At 37.6% G+C, this 21,351-nt stretch overlaps 1 protein-coding gene across 1 annotated transcript; it reads right to left on the reverse strand.

The window, feature by feature from the left end:
• Window positions 1-3,236: 3,236 nt before the first annotated feature.
• LOC107803469 (GDSL esterase/lipase At5g55050-like) lies at window positions 3,237-7,065 on the reverse strand. Its single transcript, XM_075223842.1, has 5 exons — window positions 6,804-7,065; window positions 5,754-5,878; window positions 4,650-4,880; window positions 3,765-4,023; window positions 3,237-3,489 (listed from the first exon to the last, which is right to left on the reverse strand). Exons 1-5 carry the CDS (start codon window positions 7,063-7,065, stop codon window positions 3,269-3,271), a joined length of 1,098 nt encoding a protein of 365 aa, XP_075079943.1. The 3' UTR covers window positions 3,237-3,268.
• Between the last annotated feature and the right edge of the window lie 14,286 nt (window positions 7,066-21,351).

A 21,351-nucleotide genomic window follows, 5' to 3' on the forward strand; every position in this document is an offset into this window, starting at 1 on the left:
CAAATTATAAAGATCTTTGTACGGTTTAAAGCAATCTGTGCGCGTGTGGTATAATCACCTCAGTAAATATTTGCTGAAAGAAAGTTACATAAATTATGTTATTTGTCCATGTATTTTTATAAAGAAAATGTCATCAAAATTTGTTACACTTGCTGTTTATGTTGGTGACATAAATCTTATTGGAACTCCGGAAGAGCTCCAAGAGGGTCTTAAAAATACTTTACATGGACAAAGTGTACCCATTAAGTACACCAATGAATATTCAATCACTTGAAGTGAATAAGGATCCGTTCCAACCTCTAGAAGAGGATGATGAGCTCCTTGGTCCTGAAATATTCTATCTCGGTGTAGATGGTACACTTATTTATCTTGCTAATGCTAACCAAAATGGTGCAGATCGTATTGGTAATGCAGATGCAGGTTATTTATCCGATACCCATAAAGCTCGATTTCAAACCGGCAAGCAGGGAGTGCATATGATTGAGATCAGTGATTCATTCGAGAAATATGTGGGTTGGAATGTGATAAAAGACCCATAATATTATACGAAGAACATTTTACCAGAATTATTCTACATACATGATCTTCAGGAAAATTGTGACATTGATGTGCATCAAATAAGTTCAAGTGACAATCCAACATATTGTCTTTACCAACATCAATTTTTGAGAATATGGTATACAAGATTTGAATGCGGAGACTCAAATATTTGAAATAAGGTTTTCTTCAGGGGGAGTAAAATGCGCGATGTACTCTTTTTCCCTTACTAAGGTTTTTCCCACAGGGTTTCCTTATAAGGTTTTTAATGAGGCAGCCAGCAATGCGTATACTAAATATGTGTACTCTTTTTCCTTCACTAGGATTTTTTCCCACGTGTTTTTTCCTAGTAAGGTTTTAATGAGGCACATTATCTTTTAATGAACATCCAAGGGGGAGTGTTATAAATATATTATATTATGAATGTTCATTTAGTACTCCGTTGTAAATAAACTTCCTGAAGAAGCTTATCCATATGGGACTCCACCGTAAATATGTTTATCTATTTAAGTACTCTATTGGAAATAAGCTTCCTGAAGAAGCTTATCACTTCGATACCCAGTTATGGACAAACATTACCCCCGATAGAAGATTATCATACCGGGTATAATAAGCTTATCCTTTCAATACCCAATTATGGATAAATATTATCCCCGGTAGAAGATTATCCATACCGGGTATAATAAGCTTATCCTTTCAGTACTCAGTTATGGATAAATATTACCCCCGATAGAAGATTATTCATACCGGGTATAATAAGCTTATCTTTTCAGTACCTAATTATGGATAAATATTATCCCCGGTAGAAGATTATCCATATCGGGTATAATAAGCTTATCCTTTCAGTACCCAGTTATGGATAAACATTACCCCCGGTAGAAGATTATCCATATCAGGTATAATAAGTTTATCCTTTCAGTACTCCGTTATGGATAAACATTGCTCTCAGTAGAAGATTATCCATATCTGGTATAGTAGCAGCTTACACAGCAGCTTCCTTTCTTCTATAAATAGAAGAGATTTCAGTTCATTATGTACATCAGTTTGAATTCGAATAATATATCAGTTTCTCTCTATACTTGTCTTTACTTTATAGTCTTTATTTTATAACACAAAAGCATTATTCGCTCATGCGAAGCTTCTGGAGTTCATTAATGGAGCCTCTAATCGAGAATGAGATTGGGTGTCCAAATCATAAATTGACATATATATATATATATATGTAAAAGACATTTGACAATAATAAAGAGTTCAAACTTCTCCATACACGATATAGAAAATAAATTAATAGTACATTCCAATAATTAATTAATTCTTTTACTTTCCACGGTTAATTATCAAGAAGTCGACTATGTACGAGAATCCATAGTAGAGTAAGTTTATTGTTGCGATTGAGATTAAGGGTGTCTAACGGGCCGGGTTGACCCGTAACTGGACCGTCACCGGACCGGTTAAAACCAGAATCGGACCGGCCCGGTACATAGGGGCCGGGTGGGGCTGGGTAGGAGGGGTAGAGGGGTTGGTCCATTTAAATTTTGGAAACGGTTAATCGGACCGGTCAAACCCGGTCCACGTGAACAATACTGTGTACTGGTTTAACCGGCCCGGACCGGTACAATGACTAAATCTTTTTTTTTTGAAATCTGTGGGGCCCACTAACCGTTGACAACGGTTACCCCTGGCAGGGATCCGTTGCTTAACACCTTTAATTGCATTAATAGCCTCTTTTTTCTTTAAAATTTAACTTTTTTCAATTTATAAAATTAACCTTCTCTAAAACTATAAATACCCCCATCCTCTTCCTCGTTTCTTCACTCATCTCTCAATTTTCATTTCTCAATCTCAATTCTCAAATCTCAATTCAAGTTAAATCATGCCTCGTACTTCTAGAGTGCGCTCATATGTTTGACAACACTTTGAGGTGGTAGAAGAAAATGAAGAAGGTCAGAAAGTAAAGTGCAAGAACTGTGGTCAAGTCTTAAATCTTCGTTCAGGGTCAGGCACATGCAATTTAAGGAAGCATATAAAGTATTGTCTTGAGCGTCCTCCGAAAATTCGTATTTAAGATTTTAAGACAATTTGTTATTTTAAAATTATTAGACGTATTTATGCTTAATGTTTTAGTTTGTTAGATTAATATGAAGTGTTATTAATTTATTATGCATGAAAATTTAGTTTTACTATTTTTTTGTTAATTTACTTTTTAAATGCAAACTTTAATTTTGTAATTTTGAAATAAATGTAGCACTTGCAATTTATAAGTGCAATTTTTTCTCATCTTCCTTGTATTCTTTATGTTAATACTTTGTATTAATATAACTTACAATAGTTATACAAAATACAAAAAAAATTAAAAAATACACTAAACCCGGCCCCCTTAACCCGTAACCCTTACGGTTCAATTTTTATCCGGATGAACCCGAACCCGTAACCGGCCCGGACCATAACTTGTACGGGCCCAAAAATCTTAACCCAGCCCGGCCCGACCCACCCGTTTAACACCCTATTTGAGATTGCATTATCCCTTTCCTCGTTGTAATCCAAAGTACTTGAAGCAGTTTTATCATACTGTATACAATATCAGATGATAGCATACACATATCATGTATCCATTCCCACGAATAATTCTTATTTATGTTATTAATATATTTTTTTGGATAAGCTACACCAAGCAAAGCAAGTACCATATATGTTGTATAACTATGTAGATTGGCCTATTCTAGTCTTACCTTCACAAAGCAAGTAATTTGGGTAAATCCATTGAGTTTACATATTGTTTTGTATTATTGAAAAGAGTATTAATAAGAATCTTTGCTACTGCCTCTGTAGGATGAACTCTATCCCAAAAAACGTGATCATTCCTGTTGGGACAATATATTGAAATAGGAAGGCAAGGAACATCAGCATTTAATCTTCCTGTCCCGCAACAAGCTGCTTTAACCTCACGAAAACCTGAAAAATAAATCATATTTGTAATTGCATGATATTATAAAAAATTGGAAATCTTGCATTTTTTCAGATTTAAAAGAGTTTAATTTTATACAGTGACAATATACTAGAGTAGGTGCATTATCAAATCAACAGAAGATAACAATAATTAGTAATTGTTCATAACATAATAACATAATATCCTAATAACATGCTAAATATACTGATTAACAATAACAACAATTCTATCAATTTATATTAGAAAAATGGGTGAATGAATAATGAACTTGTGATTATACCGTATTTTGTTGGATTTTGGATGAGGTTGACCAAGAAATCATAGGTGTTCAAGTAGGAGTAGTTGAAATGCTCCTGCAGCTGTGACTTCAATTTTCTCAACATCGATTGTAGACCTTGATTATAAATCGTTGCCCAATAATTGGCCTCGTCATTGCATTTATAACCCTCAGTAATTTTCACAAGTCTTTCCGCTGGAGTGCAACCTATGGGTGCTAACCCAAAAATCAGAAATTTACGTGCACCTAGACCTTGTAATTGCTGCAATCAAAAATTACTTGGAAAGGGTAATTGTATTACATATATAATTAACCTGTACCCAAAAAGTAGAAGAAAAAGGGGTTATGTGACACCATTTTTTTTGTTGTTGTTTTATTAAGAGCCCGTTTGGACATAAGAATTTTTTCACTTTTTTTTTAAAAAAAAATCAGTGTTTGGCCATAAAACTTTCAATTTTCACTTGAACATGAATTTTGAAAATTTTCGAAAATTTGAAAAACTCCAAAAAGCTGTTTTTCAAAATTTTCACTCACATCACTCAAAAATTCAAAAACAACCCAAAATTAAATTTTTGTCCAAACACAACTCTAATTTTCAAATACCATTTACACTTGAAAAAAATCACTTTTTTTTTTTTAGAATTTTACAATTCTTATGTCCAAACGCCCACTAAATATCTTCAAGATACCATCAAGACTTGTGGTAGGAATTAGGATGGATGTGATTTTTTTGTTAAGCCAAGTGAATGAAAAAAGTCATGATACAGAGTGTTTTCCCCTTTAATCGGCCTTAGGTGACGCAAATTATACTGAATACCAGACATCGGATGATTAAAAAAAAAAAAAAGTTTGACATAAACGAAAAATTCTAGAGATGCTAGAGCTTACCCTTAGCTGGGTGGAAAAGGTGGATAGCATAAAATCGATGTATTCTCGTGGTGGCTTGGTCATAGGGAGTTTGAATGTGAAGTAATTCAATAGGTCATTGCTTCCAATAACAATTGGAAATAGAGAACTTGACAAGTGTATTTGTGCTGCATCGTATCCTATCTTTTGGATCAACCTTTGTTGCAACTCGGAGAAGTACTCTATCTGTTTTGAGAGTTGAATCGTCCCATTCTATGACAAAGGAAAAGTACAAAATAAAAAACTCATTAGAAAACACCAACTCCTCTTAATGAATAGTTTAGAAAACAAAGACGATAAGCTTTCATAGTAGTACTTTCTCGATCAAGAAAATAACGAGTGGATCTTTTTCTTTTTGCTAATGAAAGAGGAGTCTATTATATTAAAAGCATAGAAGTTTAATTATTACATAACATAAGGATAGACCACATAACGAGTGGATCTGAATAAGAGGGTCAAGTATCTAATTTTCAGTATAAAACTGAATTTTGTAAAATAAAATTTATATATTAAATAATTAATTTTAGAAGAACTTTGAAAAATCGTAGTTGAAGCAAAAATATTTAACTTTCAAAGTATAATAATAAATAATGTCACATTAGTAAAAAGTATTTCTTCCCGAATATTTGTTACTTTAAAAGCCAATAAGGTATTATAAACTTTTTGTCAATTTTAACTATAGTACTCCAAGAAGTGAAGTTATAATAGTCATTAATTACTCTAACAAACAAAATAAGAAATTGCTTAATCAAGAGTACTATCTATTCCGGTTTATGTGAACTTATTTCCTTTTTTGTCTGTCTAAAAAGAATGATCCCTTTTTAATTTTGAAAACAATTTAGCTTAAACTTATAATTCTACCCTTAATGAGAAACTTAATTTTATAACCACACAAATTGCCCCTTTTTGACTTTTTTAGAACCACAAATTCCAATAGTCTTATTTTTTCTTAAGCTCTGTGTCCAGTCAAACATATTCACATAAATTGGAACAGAGGAAGTAGTATATAATTATTAGTTTTATTAAATAATTTTCTAAATAAGTTTATCAAAAACATAAACGACACGTATATAGATATGCTCTTACAAAAGGAGTTCCATTGGTGCTGTTTAAAATTCCAGCTCCTCCCGAGGCAAAGCTTACACCTTCCATAAAGAGGCCATCCTTGTTCGAAAGATACGGTGGAGGTGTTGGTAAACCAACCTTTTCAGCTGTTACATAAAATCCAACAAGTTCATGAAAGCTATATTTTTGGAAGAGATGTTGTGAAGTAATTAAAGTTATTTTACTTTCAAGGGATAATCGTTAGATCAGTTCACATTTCGCTCCATCACACTTACCTTTCTCGTGATTATAAAGTGATATAAAAAGGATAATTCTTTTATATAAATGATAAATAGGTCAAAAGAGACAAGTGAAATTTACTTAGTGGTAAAAACACCTCTACCCACGATCGTTAGATCTTGGGTTCGGCTCAGGCTGGAGGGAAAGTATGAAAACATTATAAATACTCCTAATTAGGGAGGGGTTTAAAAAAATAGGTCAAAAGAATTATTACACCAAAATTGAAATAAGAGAATAATCAGACATAAATCACGAGTGAAGTTGATATGATGAAGGAAAACGTGAGGAGAGGTCTTTGAAACTATCCCCGCTTAATTTCAATTTATATTATTGAATAGTTTAATCATAAGACTCTTTATATCTCTAACGTTTAAATAATTTGTACTCCCTCCACTTCACAATAAGTGATCAATTTGCTTTGGGCACACCCATTAATGAAATACTAAATTCTAGACAAAAATAGTTAGTGTGACTAAATTACCCTTAATAAAATGTTGAAGAATAGTTATAGTAGCACTTACTTTTCTTCTCAAATGTGAGGAGCAAATGACTTTTTAAGGATACGTATATAAGGGTAATTTTGGAAAAATAAATTGAATTTTTTTTTGATTATATAAATGGACATTTATTTTGGACCAAAATAAAAAAGTAAATTGGTCATTTATTGTGGACCGGAGAGTATTAATTAGAGCAGTAAAGATAAAACTGAAAAAAGGGTAATAAATGCTTTTTGTTTTTTGACGTAAATTTCAATCACCAAATTAATTAAGGCCTAAAGATAGAATTATTTACCAAGAAAATCAGCAGCATTTTTCCCATTACTGAATCTTCCTGTTGGTTTGCCACCAGGGTAATCAATGCCATTGAAAGGAAAATTAGCCCTAAATATTGTCTGAAAATAATCGTTGTTCCCCACGTCTACTTGAGAGTCACCAAACACATACATGGCCGTGACCTTTTGTGATCTTGACATATTCAATTGCAAAAGCAAGACAAGTGCAATTAAACAACATGAACATAGCAGTTTAGTCTTGTCAGAAAAGAAGGCAGCCATTCTTGTTTGACTCCAAATGATGTGGACAATAAGATGTTTAAGTTTATTTAAGGAGCTAAAGTGTAGATAAATCTGGAAAGTGGTCAATGCCATTATTATTAACAAGGGTGAATATTCATAAATAAGTCAAAAGAATAATTAAATCTCCATTAGTGGCAACGCAATCCTGTGTCAGAACAAAAAACAAATGTAAGATGAAATCGTAAGAATCTCGAAATATTAGTAAGTATTAATTTTCGTGAAAAAGCATGTTTGACCAAGCTTTTTGGCCAAAAAAAATTACTTTGTGAAAAAATTGAGATGTTTGGCCGGAATGAAGTAGTGCTTCTAAGCCGAAGCGAAAACAATTTTTCTACTTTTGGGAAGAAGCTACAAATTCTAGCTTCTTCCAACAAGCAGAAGCAGAAAATTTATTTATTCAAGATAAAATTATCTTTTCAATAAATTTATATTTGCAAATTATCCCTTATTAGTTTACTTTTTTTCTACCATACTTTTCTGTTCTTTTTTATTTCCATTATTTTTTTCTCTTTCGCCTGTTCCTCTTTGGAATATTCTCTATTATAAATAGATCGCTTCTTTTATATAGTAATTTATAAGAGTAGATTTTTAATTTATATTGAATGATGTATTTTGATATATTTAAATCATCATATAAATAATAAGTATAACTATATTTTATATTGATTAAAATCTTTAGTTTAGTTACTTTATGTTTTATATTTTAGGAATTTTTTTAATAAATATTTAAATTCATATATTTTTTTAAAAAAAATACTAATTGCAAATTACATCTTTAATGTACTTTTTAGTAATTTAATACTCAAAGTACTTTTTGAAAAAATTGGTCAAACATAATTTACTTTTAAAAAAAAATGATATTCAAATGAATTAGTCAAACACAAACTGTTACTTCCGAATAAAAGTACTTGTTAGTTTGTACGAGTCCACCAAACTATAGAGTACCTGGTCCTATATGAGATGATGCTGAAGATGCTATAGAAACTGAAAGTAAAGAAGACAAGAGATTTTTACGTGTAAAAATCCCACACAAGGGGATCAAAAAACCACGACCTACTCTTGTAGGCTTTTAACTTCACTAACTTGTAATCTCCCTATTACAAGCCACTTTGCAATAACCCTATTACAAAGACTTCAACTAACTTGTGATGCTCTCACCATAAGCCACTTTATAACTATCCTAGTTACAAAGACTTTAAACTTATGACTATTCCTAGTAACAATATAAACTCAGAAGTTTACGGATTTTTATTTTTTTCCTAAGATAAAGCTTCTATGAAAGCAAACTAAGAAATAAAATGAAGAGCAAATAACAAGATTACAACTCAACTACGGATGTACATACACACGTTAAGAAACTGATCCTTAGTGGAGTTGTCTTCTTATTCTTGACACACCAGTGACTTCAATGCCGAATGAACACTGTTATGCTTGAGAGAATATCACTGAATGCACAAAAATGTTGTGCCTTGCACCAGGTTGTTATATCACAATAGATAGTGATGCCAATTCTTGGTACACGCTTCTTCCCAATGAGAAGTGACTGTTGTACTGTCTGCACAGCCACTTCTGTGCAGTTGCGTTCCAGTTGGATAGTCGACTTGTACTTCTATCAGAGGACACTATAGGACCAGGTCCTAATTGTGTTCCTCTTCTGTAATAGTTACGAAATGGTCACTTTCTGCTGCTACATTCCAGATGTACAATTGACATGTACTTCTATCAGAGATCTATTAGGGACCAGGTCCCTGTTGTGTTCCTCTTTATAATGATTGCGGATAGTCACTGACTTGTACTTGTGTCGAAGAACCCTAAGGGACTAGGTCACCAGGTCCCTGTTGTGTTCCTCCCTTTGGTCGTTCATTCATTTGCTGATTTTCAGACTTGGACCAAGTCAGTTGAAATGTATAACATGGGGGCCAGGTTCTCTATCTGGTTCTTCAAAACAAGTTTGTTAGATCATCAAAACATAAGACATCAGACAAAGACATTGAAAACCCATAAATTTCCCCCTTTTTGATGATGACAAACTTAGGCATGGATAGTATTTGTTTAGAGCATAAATAACCAGATAAGATACCAGAAACTACACAAGATTCCCTCTTAATCTCAGATCTCTCTTTTTTTATTCCCCCTTAATCTTAGAGCTCTCCTGAAGACTTGCAAAATCAGAAATCCTGAAGACTTGCAAAAGCATAAAAAACTGCACAAATACATAAAGTTCCCCCTGAAATCGTATATTCTTCCCCCTTTTGGCATCATTAAAAAGAGCACAAGCAGGAGCATAAGCAGGTATTTAGCATAAAGAAGTCTAACACAGATAGCTCATGTCACATATGTGCACACAACATGACAGAAAAGAGAAGCCAAAGGAACATAACATTGCACAAGCAAAAAAGGGAAGCTGTTTTATTAATGTTTACAATGGACTGAGCAGAACAAGAGCATAATGGTGAATACCAGCATGCCATCACAAAAACAAAGGCAAAGCCATAAAATATTAGAGCAAAAATAGTTGGACACTAAGAGGATCCTAGGGGGTACTAGAAGAAGGAGGCTTGGAAGAAGAAACAACAATGGTTTTGAGAACCAGGTCCAGTCGAGCATTTGGAGACAGTTGTTCTTCAAGTAATTGTTCCCAAAGTTTATCATTTTTCTTTGTCAGTCGTGCAACTTCTTCATTAACAAAATCAGGTCCTTTAACTGCTTGACTGAGCTGAGTTTCCAATATGGCATTTCGAGCCATCAACCTTCTAATCTCTTCAGAAGCTACATTTTGAGCGTTGATCAGCTGAGAAATGGTCGAGATGCTTCCACCAACTCTTTCTACACGTTCACATTCTTCTAAAGTGGTCTTAAAGAAGGTTTTCTTGCTTGTGCCTACTCTGGGATTACCAAAGGGACCTTGTAGAATCTGAACACCTGAGTGAGGAGAAAGCCATATGGTAGCCAATGATTCCCACTTTTAAAGTTTGCCACCTTTTGCATATGATCTATTATGATTCCTGGCAAATTGATTGGGACAAACTCATCAAGCGCTTCCATTAAGACCATATCTGATTTTGTAGCAATAGATCACCTCTCAAAACGAGGTAAGAGCACCTTATTGACCAGTTCAAAGAGAAGCTGATACTCAGGAAGCAATACCTTCTTATGCACCTATTCCCCTTGCTGAATAGCTTGCTCCTTCATGATGGCTCTACTGAAGTTTACACCATAGACACCCTTGACTGAGGATATCCCTTCACATAGAATTCTAAGAACCTTTCCTAATGTTGAGGCGTCGAGTATAATGTCTACTCCATTTACTAGCGCACAAATGTGATCCCCCTCAACAGTGAAGAGAGATGCGTAAAAAGTTTGTACCGCATCTTCGTACTCCAGAGGAATGCTCCTTTCAAACAGGTGTTCCCATTGTTGAAATTCCACAATCTCTAGAATTTGTCTTATACCGTCCATCTCCAAAATTGCTGGATGAAATGTACGACCCCACAAGACATTCTGAGTTCTTAATCTCTGCTGCCAAAAACCAATATCACAGGGCATGGTCCTCAGTGAACCAGGTTCTTTAACAGTTTCCCGTTTTTGTTTGCTAGACCCTTCAATAGACTTTCCTTTCCAGCTCACTATCCCCACAGTATCATCTTCAGACATAACTTGCTCTGTTTGACTCCTTTTAGACTTGCTGCTGCCCTTCACGGATGACCCTTTTTGTTGCTCAATAATTTCATCGGAAGCTTTATCCACAGACTTTCGAGCTTTCAAAGATTGTTGTACTAGGGAATCTGGTTCCTTTGGAGCATTTTTGTCAATCCCACTTACTGGAACACTCTTGTTAGTGACAAATTCCCTTTGATTCATTATCCTCTTTTTCCTTTTCTTGACACTCCTCTTACTTTTCTGTAATGTGGACTCAAAACTCTCTTGCTGTTGTGACCTGATAGTGGGTGACTTAGAGGAGGATTCTATGATCTTAGAATGACCAGGAGGTGTAGGAGTGGGTTTGCATGGAAGAGAATCAGGTTCTTTAGAAGGTTTTTCTGAGAACGTCTCATGAGCCAAAGACTCAAGGAGTATTGTGGTTCTTACATCCCCTAGGAATGGAGTTTCTTCCCCTTGATACCCAGATGAGAGATACGCTCCTTCATTTATCAGACTCCCAGTAACGATAGCCATGATGTTATGCGCTGCTTCCTTTTCTAGTGACTCTAAGAGAGTTACGAAGTCCAGGATGGAGGAGTTCAGATATTGGTCAGGATCATCCTCAGGGATTTCTGACACTTGAGAGGTAAAACCTCCTAAGTGTATGTTGATGAGATCAGAGGAATGGATAGACATAGGGTTTTCAAAACGAGAGAGAACAGGGTTTATCAGAAAAGGGAAAACTGTAAGAAAGGAGGAGGAGCTAGGAGTGGGTAAAGTAGTAGAAGGAGTAAAATAGTGAAGCTTTAGGGATGATTTCAAGGATGATAAGGAAGTGGGAGTGGAATTAATAGTGGGAGAAGGAGGCGATTGTTCTATTGCTATTATAGGAGTACTTGGAAGATGAGTAGAGTAAGAGAGAGAGATGAAGAGAGGATCACATCTACACAAAAGAGATGAAGGTTCATGACTTGCTGTGAGAGAAAAAGAAAGTTTTATTGGAAGAAGGGATAATGATGAGAGGACAGAGAAACAGATTCTGAAATAATAGTAAGTTTGTGGGAAAGCGTTACCGTGCAGAGGGGATGAAGGGATTTGAATGATAAGACATGACATGCAGACTTTGAAAAGTCGGATGATGTGGCAGTTGAGTTAATTTTGTTTTTTAATTTTTTTTTGTGAAGGCATGCAGAATAAGCACATTACTACTAACCTGGGGTACAAGAACCTGATGCTAGACCAATTATTTTGAAAAAGGTTTGAGCAGCTCCTCTCTCACATTTCATACTATACCTTTAGCTTCTATGATTGTCATGCGTGTTTACCTGCAACGGAATTGATATGAGTTAGGCTTGGTCAGAAAACACTTTAGCCACCTTTACCTGACAGTGTCTTGCATAGCCAGTTGATGGAGGATCAAGTTTTGTATTAGACTCTTATGACCCCATCTTCACCTTGTTTGATCTAGAATATTCTCTACTCAGGGCTTTGACAAAGATATCTGGAATTTGGTCTTCTGTTCTGCAAAACTTTCCACAGATAAACCTTTTCTTCATATTGACCCTCAGAAGATAATCCCACCCCTCAATGTGCTTGGTCCTCTTGTTTTGAGATTCTTCTTCAGTTATTGACGAGGCCATTGAGTTTTGCTTCCTTATTTCCCAAGGGATGAGGCACGATCATGGAAAGTGAACCATTCCAGAAGTGCTTTTCCTTTCCACAGAAAAACTTGCACAGTTAACATCATCATACCTAACAGGATTAAAAATGCTGTCACCTGAGGGGTAACACGGGATCAGGTCCTGAGTTCCCTTAAGGTATCTCAAACTTCGGTGGGCATCTTTCAAGTAGGATTCCTACGGACTTTCACTTTGGATTCTATTTTAGAGTGGTGATACAGAAGGAACTAAGGAAAAATGTTTTTTTTAAAAAAACTTATCTAACTCTAGAATAAAAGAAAGTGATTAACTTGTCACATAGATGGGAGCTTTTGTGTTTCCAGTTTGGGACTGAAGTTTGATTGGTAGAAGAGATTTGGAAGAATTTGATTTCCCTACACTCTGTGTTCTGTTGCTTGAGAGGTTCCATAAGCTGCATCTCCACTCTTTGTTCAACTTTAGTGGTAGTAAGTGAAGTACCAGGTTCCTTGTAAGAAGTGGCAGATGATGTTGCATTGTCTTCCACTAGTCTCCTTCATCTTACTCATTTTATCAGCCTCCCTATTTGAAGCATTAGATGTTTCCCAGGGACCAGAGTTGGTTCATCATTTGATCATCACTGTTTCTTCCTTGTCTAGATGAATGTGTCTTGTTGAATACCCTATAAGCACTTCCTTCCATTTAGTGTGCCCTTTGTTGTAGACTTTGTGGCCTTGCTTTGTGGAGAGTACCCCAGAGGGATTCCTTTGTTTGTCTTTTGCATTGAACTTCCCAAGCTGATCATTTCCGTTGTCGAGAACATGACATTTTCAGTCAAGAAGGTTCTCAAATGAGTTATCTTTCAGTCAAGAAGGCATTTTCTTCCATTTGGCATCTCATAGTGGGTTTTGATTCAGGAGGGACCCGATCAGACACCTATTCACCAAGTAGAAAGCAGTGTTTACTGCTTTTGCCCAGAATTTTGGCGATTCCATAGTCGATGAGCATTTTCCATGCCACATCTTCTAGTTCCGTTCTTTCTTTCAGCAATACCATTTTGCTGTGGAGTCCTTGGTGTAGAGAAATTGTGCGTGATCCCCCCCTTTTTTGCTTTCTCTTGAATCTTCTTGACAAGAACCATTAACACCTCGAGAGTCTCCTCCTTTGTTTTGTGAACCCGTATCCAGGTGACTCTTGAGTTTGGAAGACCTCGTACCAGGTCCTTCTGGGTTAATTTATTTGGAGATGAGAAGCTTACATACACCAATCTTTCATGCCCATTTTCCGACTTCACCCATCTCATACCACCAGCTTTTGGAGATTCATAGTCGACCGAATGGATGTTCTTGTTTCCTTTGTCCATTGAGACCACTCGGTCAGTTATTAGATTGGTACATGTACTTTAGGCCATTCACATAGTACATGTTCCCAACTGAGTGCCAAAAAAACTTTCCAACTTTACATTTACTGAGAATGTACCCTCTCCTTTCTTTTTGAGGATACATTCCCTTCCTGCAGGGCTTTCAGTGAGAAGAAATTCATGATGTTTTTTAGTCACGTACTTTGAACATCCATAATCCATAGTCTATCGTAGTCCGCTTCCTCTCACTGTTCCTTACACATGCAAATCAAAGGTTAGATTTAGGAACTCAAACTAGTTTGGGTCTCTTGTTATGATAGAAAGGATGAATAAAGGGTTTCCTAATCCATGCAGGCAACATCCGCTTCTTATGTATGGTACCCGGTCCTTTGTTAGTAGTCACTTTATCAGTAAACACTTTGTTTTTCTGAATAGACTGAACCCTGGCCTGACAATTTTCTTTAAAATGCCCATTGTTCCTACAGTGGGTACATAACCAGTTATCAGGGACAGTGACATACTTGCTGTGAGGGTTGTAAGGGGTTTTCTCCCTTTGGAACCCGATGCCCTGCATGTTTCCACTATTGTTAAGATACATGGCAGTGACAACATCTGAGGACCAGGTCCACTTCAAAGATTTCTCAAGATCAATTCTTACTTTCTCCAATTCAGCTTGAAGTTGCTGATTCTTCTCGAGTTCACTACATAGACTGGTTTTCACAATAGTTTATTCCTTTTCAAGCAAGATGTGTGTCTCATTAGCTACTTCCTTCCCTTTCTCAAGACTCACATTTCTATGTTCTCTATTGAGTCCCTCAATGGTTTCCTCTAGATCAGTGCATATCATTAAAAGGTCATCCCTCTCTAACTCAATAGTTGCAATTTTTCCTTCTAAGGTATGTTTCTCATTGCTAAGACCTTCTATTGTTTCTTTTAAATCAACAACTACTACCATCATATCGTCTCTCTCATTTTCCACGCTAGTTATTCTTTCATTCAAGGCTTCCTTTTCTTTTTCAAGATTAGCTATAGTCTTATTTAGGTCCACTACACAGACCACCATATCATCTCAAGATTGTTTGGCCTCTCCTAGTTCTATGGTCAAGATCTCCTTATTATTAACAAGGCTATAATAAGCATCAATAGGACATTTGCTAATGACCTTAGCTTCTTAGAAGAGTAGGATTTCAGATTTCTCTGAACATCCCTAAAGTTTACCTCATCGTCTTCATCTTCTTCATCATCATCAGACTAAGCCATCAACGCGAACAGTGAATCATACTTCGTTGCTTCAGTTTCCACTGCCATCATGGAACTATTTTCTGCATCTGGTTCCCTTTCGGATTCACTAGAGGAGTCTCCCCACACAGCAAGAGTCTGCTTAACAATATTGTCAGCAACACTTTTTCGATTGAATGGTTTGTCTGGAACCAGGTTCCTTTTTGCTGCTTTGTTAGGATTTTATTTCTATTGCTCCTGTTTTGCAAGTGGGAAGTCTTTAATGAAATGCCATAGCTTTCCACATCTGTGACAGAGATCGTTGTTCCTTGCTTTGCTTGAATTTTCCCACTTTGGTATACCACTATTTCTTCAAACCATCTTTTGAAATCTCTTAGTAAGATAGGCCATGTCACTATCTTCATCACTTGAGTCACTGCTTTCAGCTTTGAGTACTAGGTTTTTTTTCCTTCTTAGGCTCTCTTCTTTCACTGTCTTTCTTTCTTTTCATCTTGTATGTCTTCAGATTACCAATAAACTCATCCATAGTCAGAGTTTGTAGATCTTTAGCTTCATTAATGGCGTTTACCTTACTTTCCTAAGAACCAGGTAGAACACTGAGGATTTTCCTTACAAGCTTGTTTCTAGGAATGACATTTCCAAGTGAATGAAGCTTATTTATGATGGAGGTGAATCTCGTGTGCATATCTTGTATAGACTCATCATTCTTCATCCTAAAGAGCTCATATTCCGTGGTGAGCATGTCGATCTTGGAATGTTTGACCTTAGTGGTTCCTTCGTGTGAGGTTTTCAATGCTTCCCATATTTCTTTGGCAGTGTCACAAGCTGAGACTCTATTGTACTTATTAGGTCCTATGCCACACATCAAGATTTTCTTGGCACGATAGTTCTTTTCTACAGCTTTTCTATCAATGTCGCTGTACTCTTTTCTGCCTTTTGGCACCATTGGTCCTATTTCTTCAAGCTTCTTCATGGGGACATGTGGACCATCACAAATGATATCCCATAGTTCTAAATCTTCTACCATCATAAAATCATGCATACGGGTCTTCCACCAGCCATAGTACTGACCATTGAATATGGGAGGTTTGTAGGTTGATTGTCGTTCCTCAAAGTTGGGTGGAGTAGTGATAAGTAGAGATTTTAACGAGTTTTATGCTCCTTCTTGCTTATGCTTTAATTATAAATCATTACAAAATAGTCCCAAAAGGCTCATAAGTTGTGCTTGATTGCATGTTTGATTGACAAAGTGGCGAAATGTCAAAGATAAGCTCAAATGGAGTAAAACCTACTCAAGTATCAAAGACAAAGTAAACTGAGGGCAAACAAGCCTAATGCGGACCGCACAAAATGGAATGCGGTCGTACTAGGTGATTTAGAGAGAAGGCAAAACCAGGCCTCAAGCAATGCGGCTGCGGTACACATTTCGCGGTCCGCAGTGAAGGCTCCACGACCGCGCTACCTTTTTGTGTGATCCGCGGAAGGGAGATTCAGAGAGTTGGCAAAAATGGGCTTCAGGTAACGCGGTCGCGGTACACATTCCGCGGTCCGCGGTGAAGCTTCCGCGGCTGCACTATCTTTTTGTGCGGTCCACATAAGAGATGTTTAGAGAGATGGAAAATGCCAATGCGGTCCGCGGTCATGGTTGTGCGGACCGCGACAGCTGCCTCCGCGGTCGCGGTCTATTCTATACAGTCCGCGGAACCCAAGTTCAGAGAGCCCAGAACTAAAGTCCAAGAGCCTAGTGCGGCCACGGTCCATTTTATGCGGCCCGCACTGACCCCGCATGGATATTTTTGTCCAGTTTTTCCAGCCTAGTATAAATAGAACATTTTACCATTTTTTAGGTTATCAGATATATCAGAGTTGAGCTGTGCTTGTGGGAACCTCATTTGTAGCCATTTTTAGCATCTTAGCTTCTAATTAACGATAGATTCTCTGTATTTACATTAGCATTTAATTAATATGCCTTGTTCTTCATCTATTTCTTTATTTTCTTCTTCAAGCATGAGTAGCTAAACCTATTAGTTAGGGTTGTAGCTCAACCCTAGTGTGGGTAATTGATGGGTGTTGCCATCTATTGTTAGATTGACTATGGGTGTTTGTTATTTGGGTCAATTTTATGGTTTAATCTATGAATTGGTGGTTGCAAACACTGGTTTGTGCTAAGTTGACTTGGCTCTTCTTGAGAAAGAGAGCCTAAGTCTCCAAAATTGACCCAACAAGGAATTGGGATAGACTCAAGAGAATTGATAGTCCCAGTTAACGGGTTAAACCTCGAGAGAGTAATCACCCTACTTGAACCCTAGTTGCTTGATCTAATTTGCCTACCCATTTGGTCTCGAGAGAGTCAATTAGGAAAAATTACTCTCTCTACCGAGAGGTGTGAGAGTGGGTAAAATTGTGCAACGGTTATAGCATAAGCCCCAATTATGTGAATCGAACTTTAATAACTTCTACCTGTCAATTAGCCACCTAGGTAATGTCATGACCCTAGTGCCCTTCTTCTCATTAGATACAACTTAACAATTATCTCGTAGCATAATCTAGTTTCAATTAATAACTTGGTAATAGTAGTTTGTAATCTAAAAACCCAAAAATGTATGGAAGTGACATTTGAAACAAATACATATTTCTAGTCTAGATAGATACTCAACTCCATTCCTATCTCCCTGTGAAAATCGATCCTGACCTTCATATCGGGTAAAAGCTATTGCGACCATCTCTTCTACTTTTAGTAGTGTGGAGTTTGAAGCGATCACTTTTCGGCGCCGTTGCCGGGGAGCTAACGGTGTTGGCTATCAATTTAGTTAGTTTTGAGTTTTGTTCTTCTTTCCTTCTTTTTTACTTACTTGTTTGTGATATTACTCAGGTACCAACATGGCTTTAAACAACGCAAATGACCCTCTTAGAAACGTGATAGCGGGGGAGGAGGTAGAAGATCTTGAGCAAGATGAGGTGACTCTTGCACCTCAAGGACAACAGAGAGGCCGAAATGCCAACGCAAATGCTAATCCAAATGATAATATTCCATACCCTCCTCCTCCACCTCCAAGAGTGGCTCCCAGAGTATTACCGAACCAGGGCTACGCAAGTGCTATTGTTCTGCCCCGAATCCGGGTGGGAAACTTTCAGATAACCAATGTGATGTTGACCTTACTTGAGCAACGTGGGTACTTCACGGGAACTGCAAATCAAAATGCCTACAAACATCTCAAGGAGTTCATAGATAAATGCTGGGGGAGCAAACAGACGAATGTGTCCGAGGATGCATTGAGATTGAGACTTTTCCCGTTCTCACTTCGGGGAAAGGCATTGGATTAGCTCGAGAGACTCCCCAACCATTCCATCACAACTTGGGATGAGTTGGCAGATAAGTTTATTGCCAAATTCTTCTCTCCTAGTCATATGGTGGCACTTCGAGATGAAATATTAGCCTTCAAGCAAGAACCAACAGAACCTTTGCATGAGATTTTGGAGCGGTATAGAACGATGGTGAAGGATGCCCAAATAATGATATGACCGAGGCCATGATCCAACAAACCTTTTACCGAGGCATAAATACTACAAATCAATGCATTATTAACCAATTGGCTGGGAACAATTTTATGAAACTTTTTTATGAGGAGGCATGTGATGTACTTGATGAAATGGCGGACACATCTTCAGCATGGTAGAGTAGAGAAAACGTGCCTCAAGGTGACCCTACGGTTATCCATTTGCACAAGGAATTACACGATCACGGGCAAGAGATAACTGAGCTTACCACCACAATGAATCAATTAGCTAAGGCACAGTTGCAACAAGTTCAGAATCCTCGCCAAGTGAATGTCATGGAAGGTGTTAGTATGCTTGTAAACTAGAGAAGGCAAAGGAGGCAACAAAATTAAGGAAATTCTGAGCAATTTGTTGATGAATATGATGGGTGTCAAAATGATGGTTATGATGACCAAAGTGAAGAGGTACAATATGTCAACAACTATCAAGGCAATAAGAGCAACTCTTCAAACCAACAATGGCGACTCCAAGGAAATTGGGGCAATCAACAACAAAGTGATGGCAATTGGAACAACAACCAAAACAATAATTAGGGTAATCAGAACAACAACTAAGGCAACTGGAATGGAAATAACAACAACTAGGGCAACAACAACAATCAAAGTAGGTGGAACAACAATGTAAACCAAGGCAACAGGGGGCAAGGCTTTTAAAGGCCCCCAATGTACCAACAACCGAACAATCCACCCCTTTCTCTTCTCAGGGTCCTAGTTCTTCTGGTAATGATATGGGTAGAATTGAAATGATGTTCGAGCAGATAATGAAGAGGAATGCGGATTTCGATGCACAATTGGCTTCTCATAATACCTCTATCCGAAACTTGGAGGTGCAATTAGGCCAAATCTCTCAGTCATTGAATACTCGCCCGAAGGGTGCTCTACCAAGTGATACGGTAGTGAACCCGAAGGGTGGAAATAACTATCATGTGATGGCGGTTACAACATGAAGTGGGAGAGGCGATGATATGAATGCCTCAAAGAAAAAGCAAGTTGTGGATGAAGATGTTGAGTTACGGGATGTTGATGTACCTTTGATTGTTGAAGATGTGGTTGAAGAGAATGCGAACAATGATGTAAGGATTGATATTGGTGAGGCCGAGGTAGAAACCCATGATGCCGTGAACCCGTCTAGGGAACACGTGATTGACATGCCCGAGCTGGTGGTGCCAAAAGCCAAGGTTCCTCTGCCAAGGCCACCTCCACCTTATCCTCAAAGGCTCACAAAGCAGAAGATTGATAATCAGTTTAAAGAGTTCATTGACATGATGAAGAGCTTATCTATTAATGTGTTTCTGGTGGAGGCACTTGAACAAATGCCGGGCTATGCAAAATTCATGAAAGAAATGGTTACAAAGAAGCGTTCTATGGACTATGAAGCTATAAAGATGACTCACCAAGTTAGTGCTACAGTGCATTCAATGGCCCCGAAGCTTGAAGATCCCAGTGCTTTCACCATTACTTGCACCATTAGGAGTGCGGATTTTGCTAAAGCTCTTTGTGACTTGGGATCTAGTATCAATTTGATGCCCTACTCGGTTTTCAAAACTCTGGGTATTGGGAAACCTAGGCCAACTTTAATGAGACTTCAAATGGCGGATCGATCGATGAAGTGACCTTTGTGCATTATTGATGATGTGCTTGTCTGGGTGGACAAATTCATATTGCCGGCTGACTTTGTGATTTTATATTGTGAGGTGGACTATGAGGTTCCTATTATCTTGGGCAGACCTTTCCTTGCAACGGGGAAGGCATTGGTTGATGTTGAAGCGGGTGAACTCACTTTTCGAATGGGAGCCGAAAAGGTCGTTTTCCACATTTGCAAATCTATGAAGCAACCCAATAGCACTGAGGTGTACTCATTTATAGACCTTGTCACAACAGTGATTGTGGATGATACCAGTGCTATGATCAACGTGGAAGATCCGCTTGAAGCAATGCTCTTGAACATGGATGTCAATGATGATGCTAGTGGAGTGGAAAGTGTCAATGCCCTACATGGGATGGGATCTTATTCTTATGAGCCGATGAAGCTATCTTTGGATCTTGAAAACCAGAAAACTCCACCAACAAAGCCATCAATTAAGGAGCCACCGGTGTTGGAGTTGAAGCCACTTCCTCCACGCCTCAGGTATGAATTCTTGGGTTCAAATTCTACTTTACCAGTTATTCTTTCTTCTTGCCTTACTAACATGCAGGTTGAGGCCACTTTGGCGGTGCTTCAAAAGCGAAAAGGGCAATTGGATGGACTCTAGCTGACATTCGGGGAAAAAGCCTCACATTTTGCATGCACAAAATCATCTTGGAGGAGGATGCAAAGCCTTCCTTAGAGCATCAAAGAAGATTAAATGAGGCGATGCAAGAAGTGGTGAAGAAAGAGGTTATCAAGTGGTTGGACACCGGTGTGGTTTATCCTATTTCTGACAGTTCTTGAACTTCTCCGGTGCAATGTATGCCGAAGAAGGGTAGTATGACTGTGGTGGCCAATGACTACAATGAACTCATTCCTATTTGCACAGTCACTGGGTGGAGAGTATGTATGGACTACCGGAAGCTAAACAATGTGACCTGAAAAGATCATTTCCCATTGTCATTCCTTGACCAAATGCTAGATCGTCTTGCGAGGCGTGCTTTCTATTGCTTATTGGATGGTTACTCGGGGTACAATCAAATTTTAATTGCCCCGGAGGACCAAGAAAGGACAACTTTTACATGTCCCTATGACACATTCGCCTTCTCTCGAATGCCATTCGGATTGGGGATATCTTGGAATCACCTTCCAATGTTGCATTATGGCTATCTTCACCGACATGGTGGAGGATATCTTGGAGGT

Source organism: Nicotiana tabacum, chromosome 10, assembly GCF_000715075.1.
Source record: "Nicotiana tabacum cultivar K326 chromosome 10, ASM71507v2, whole genome shotgun sequence".
Lineage (NCBI taxonomy): Eukaryota > Viridiplantae > Streptophyta > Magnoliopsida > Solanales > Solanaceae > Nicotiana > Nicotiana tabacum.

What these genes read in the sequence shown, in the direction of transcription:
- LOC107803469 (XM_075223842.1), bottom strand. Translation starts at nt 7,065, where the DNA reads ATGGCTGCCTTCTTTTCTGACAAGACTAAACTGCTATGTTCATGTTGT. An exon ending in CCTTTTCCACCCAGCTAAGG is followed by an intron (nt 4,024 to 4,649) that starts GTAAGCTCTAGC and finishes TTTTGATTGCAG; the next exon opens with CAATTACAAGGTCTAGGTGC. An exon ending in CCAAAATCCAACAAAATACG is followed by an intron (nt 3,490 to 3,764) that starts GTATAATCACAA and finishes TTTATTTTTCAG; the next exon opens with GTTTTCGTGAGGTTAAAGCA.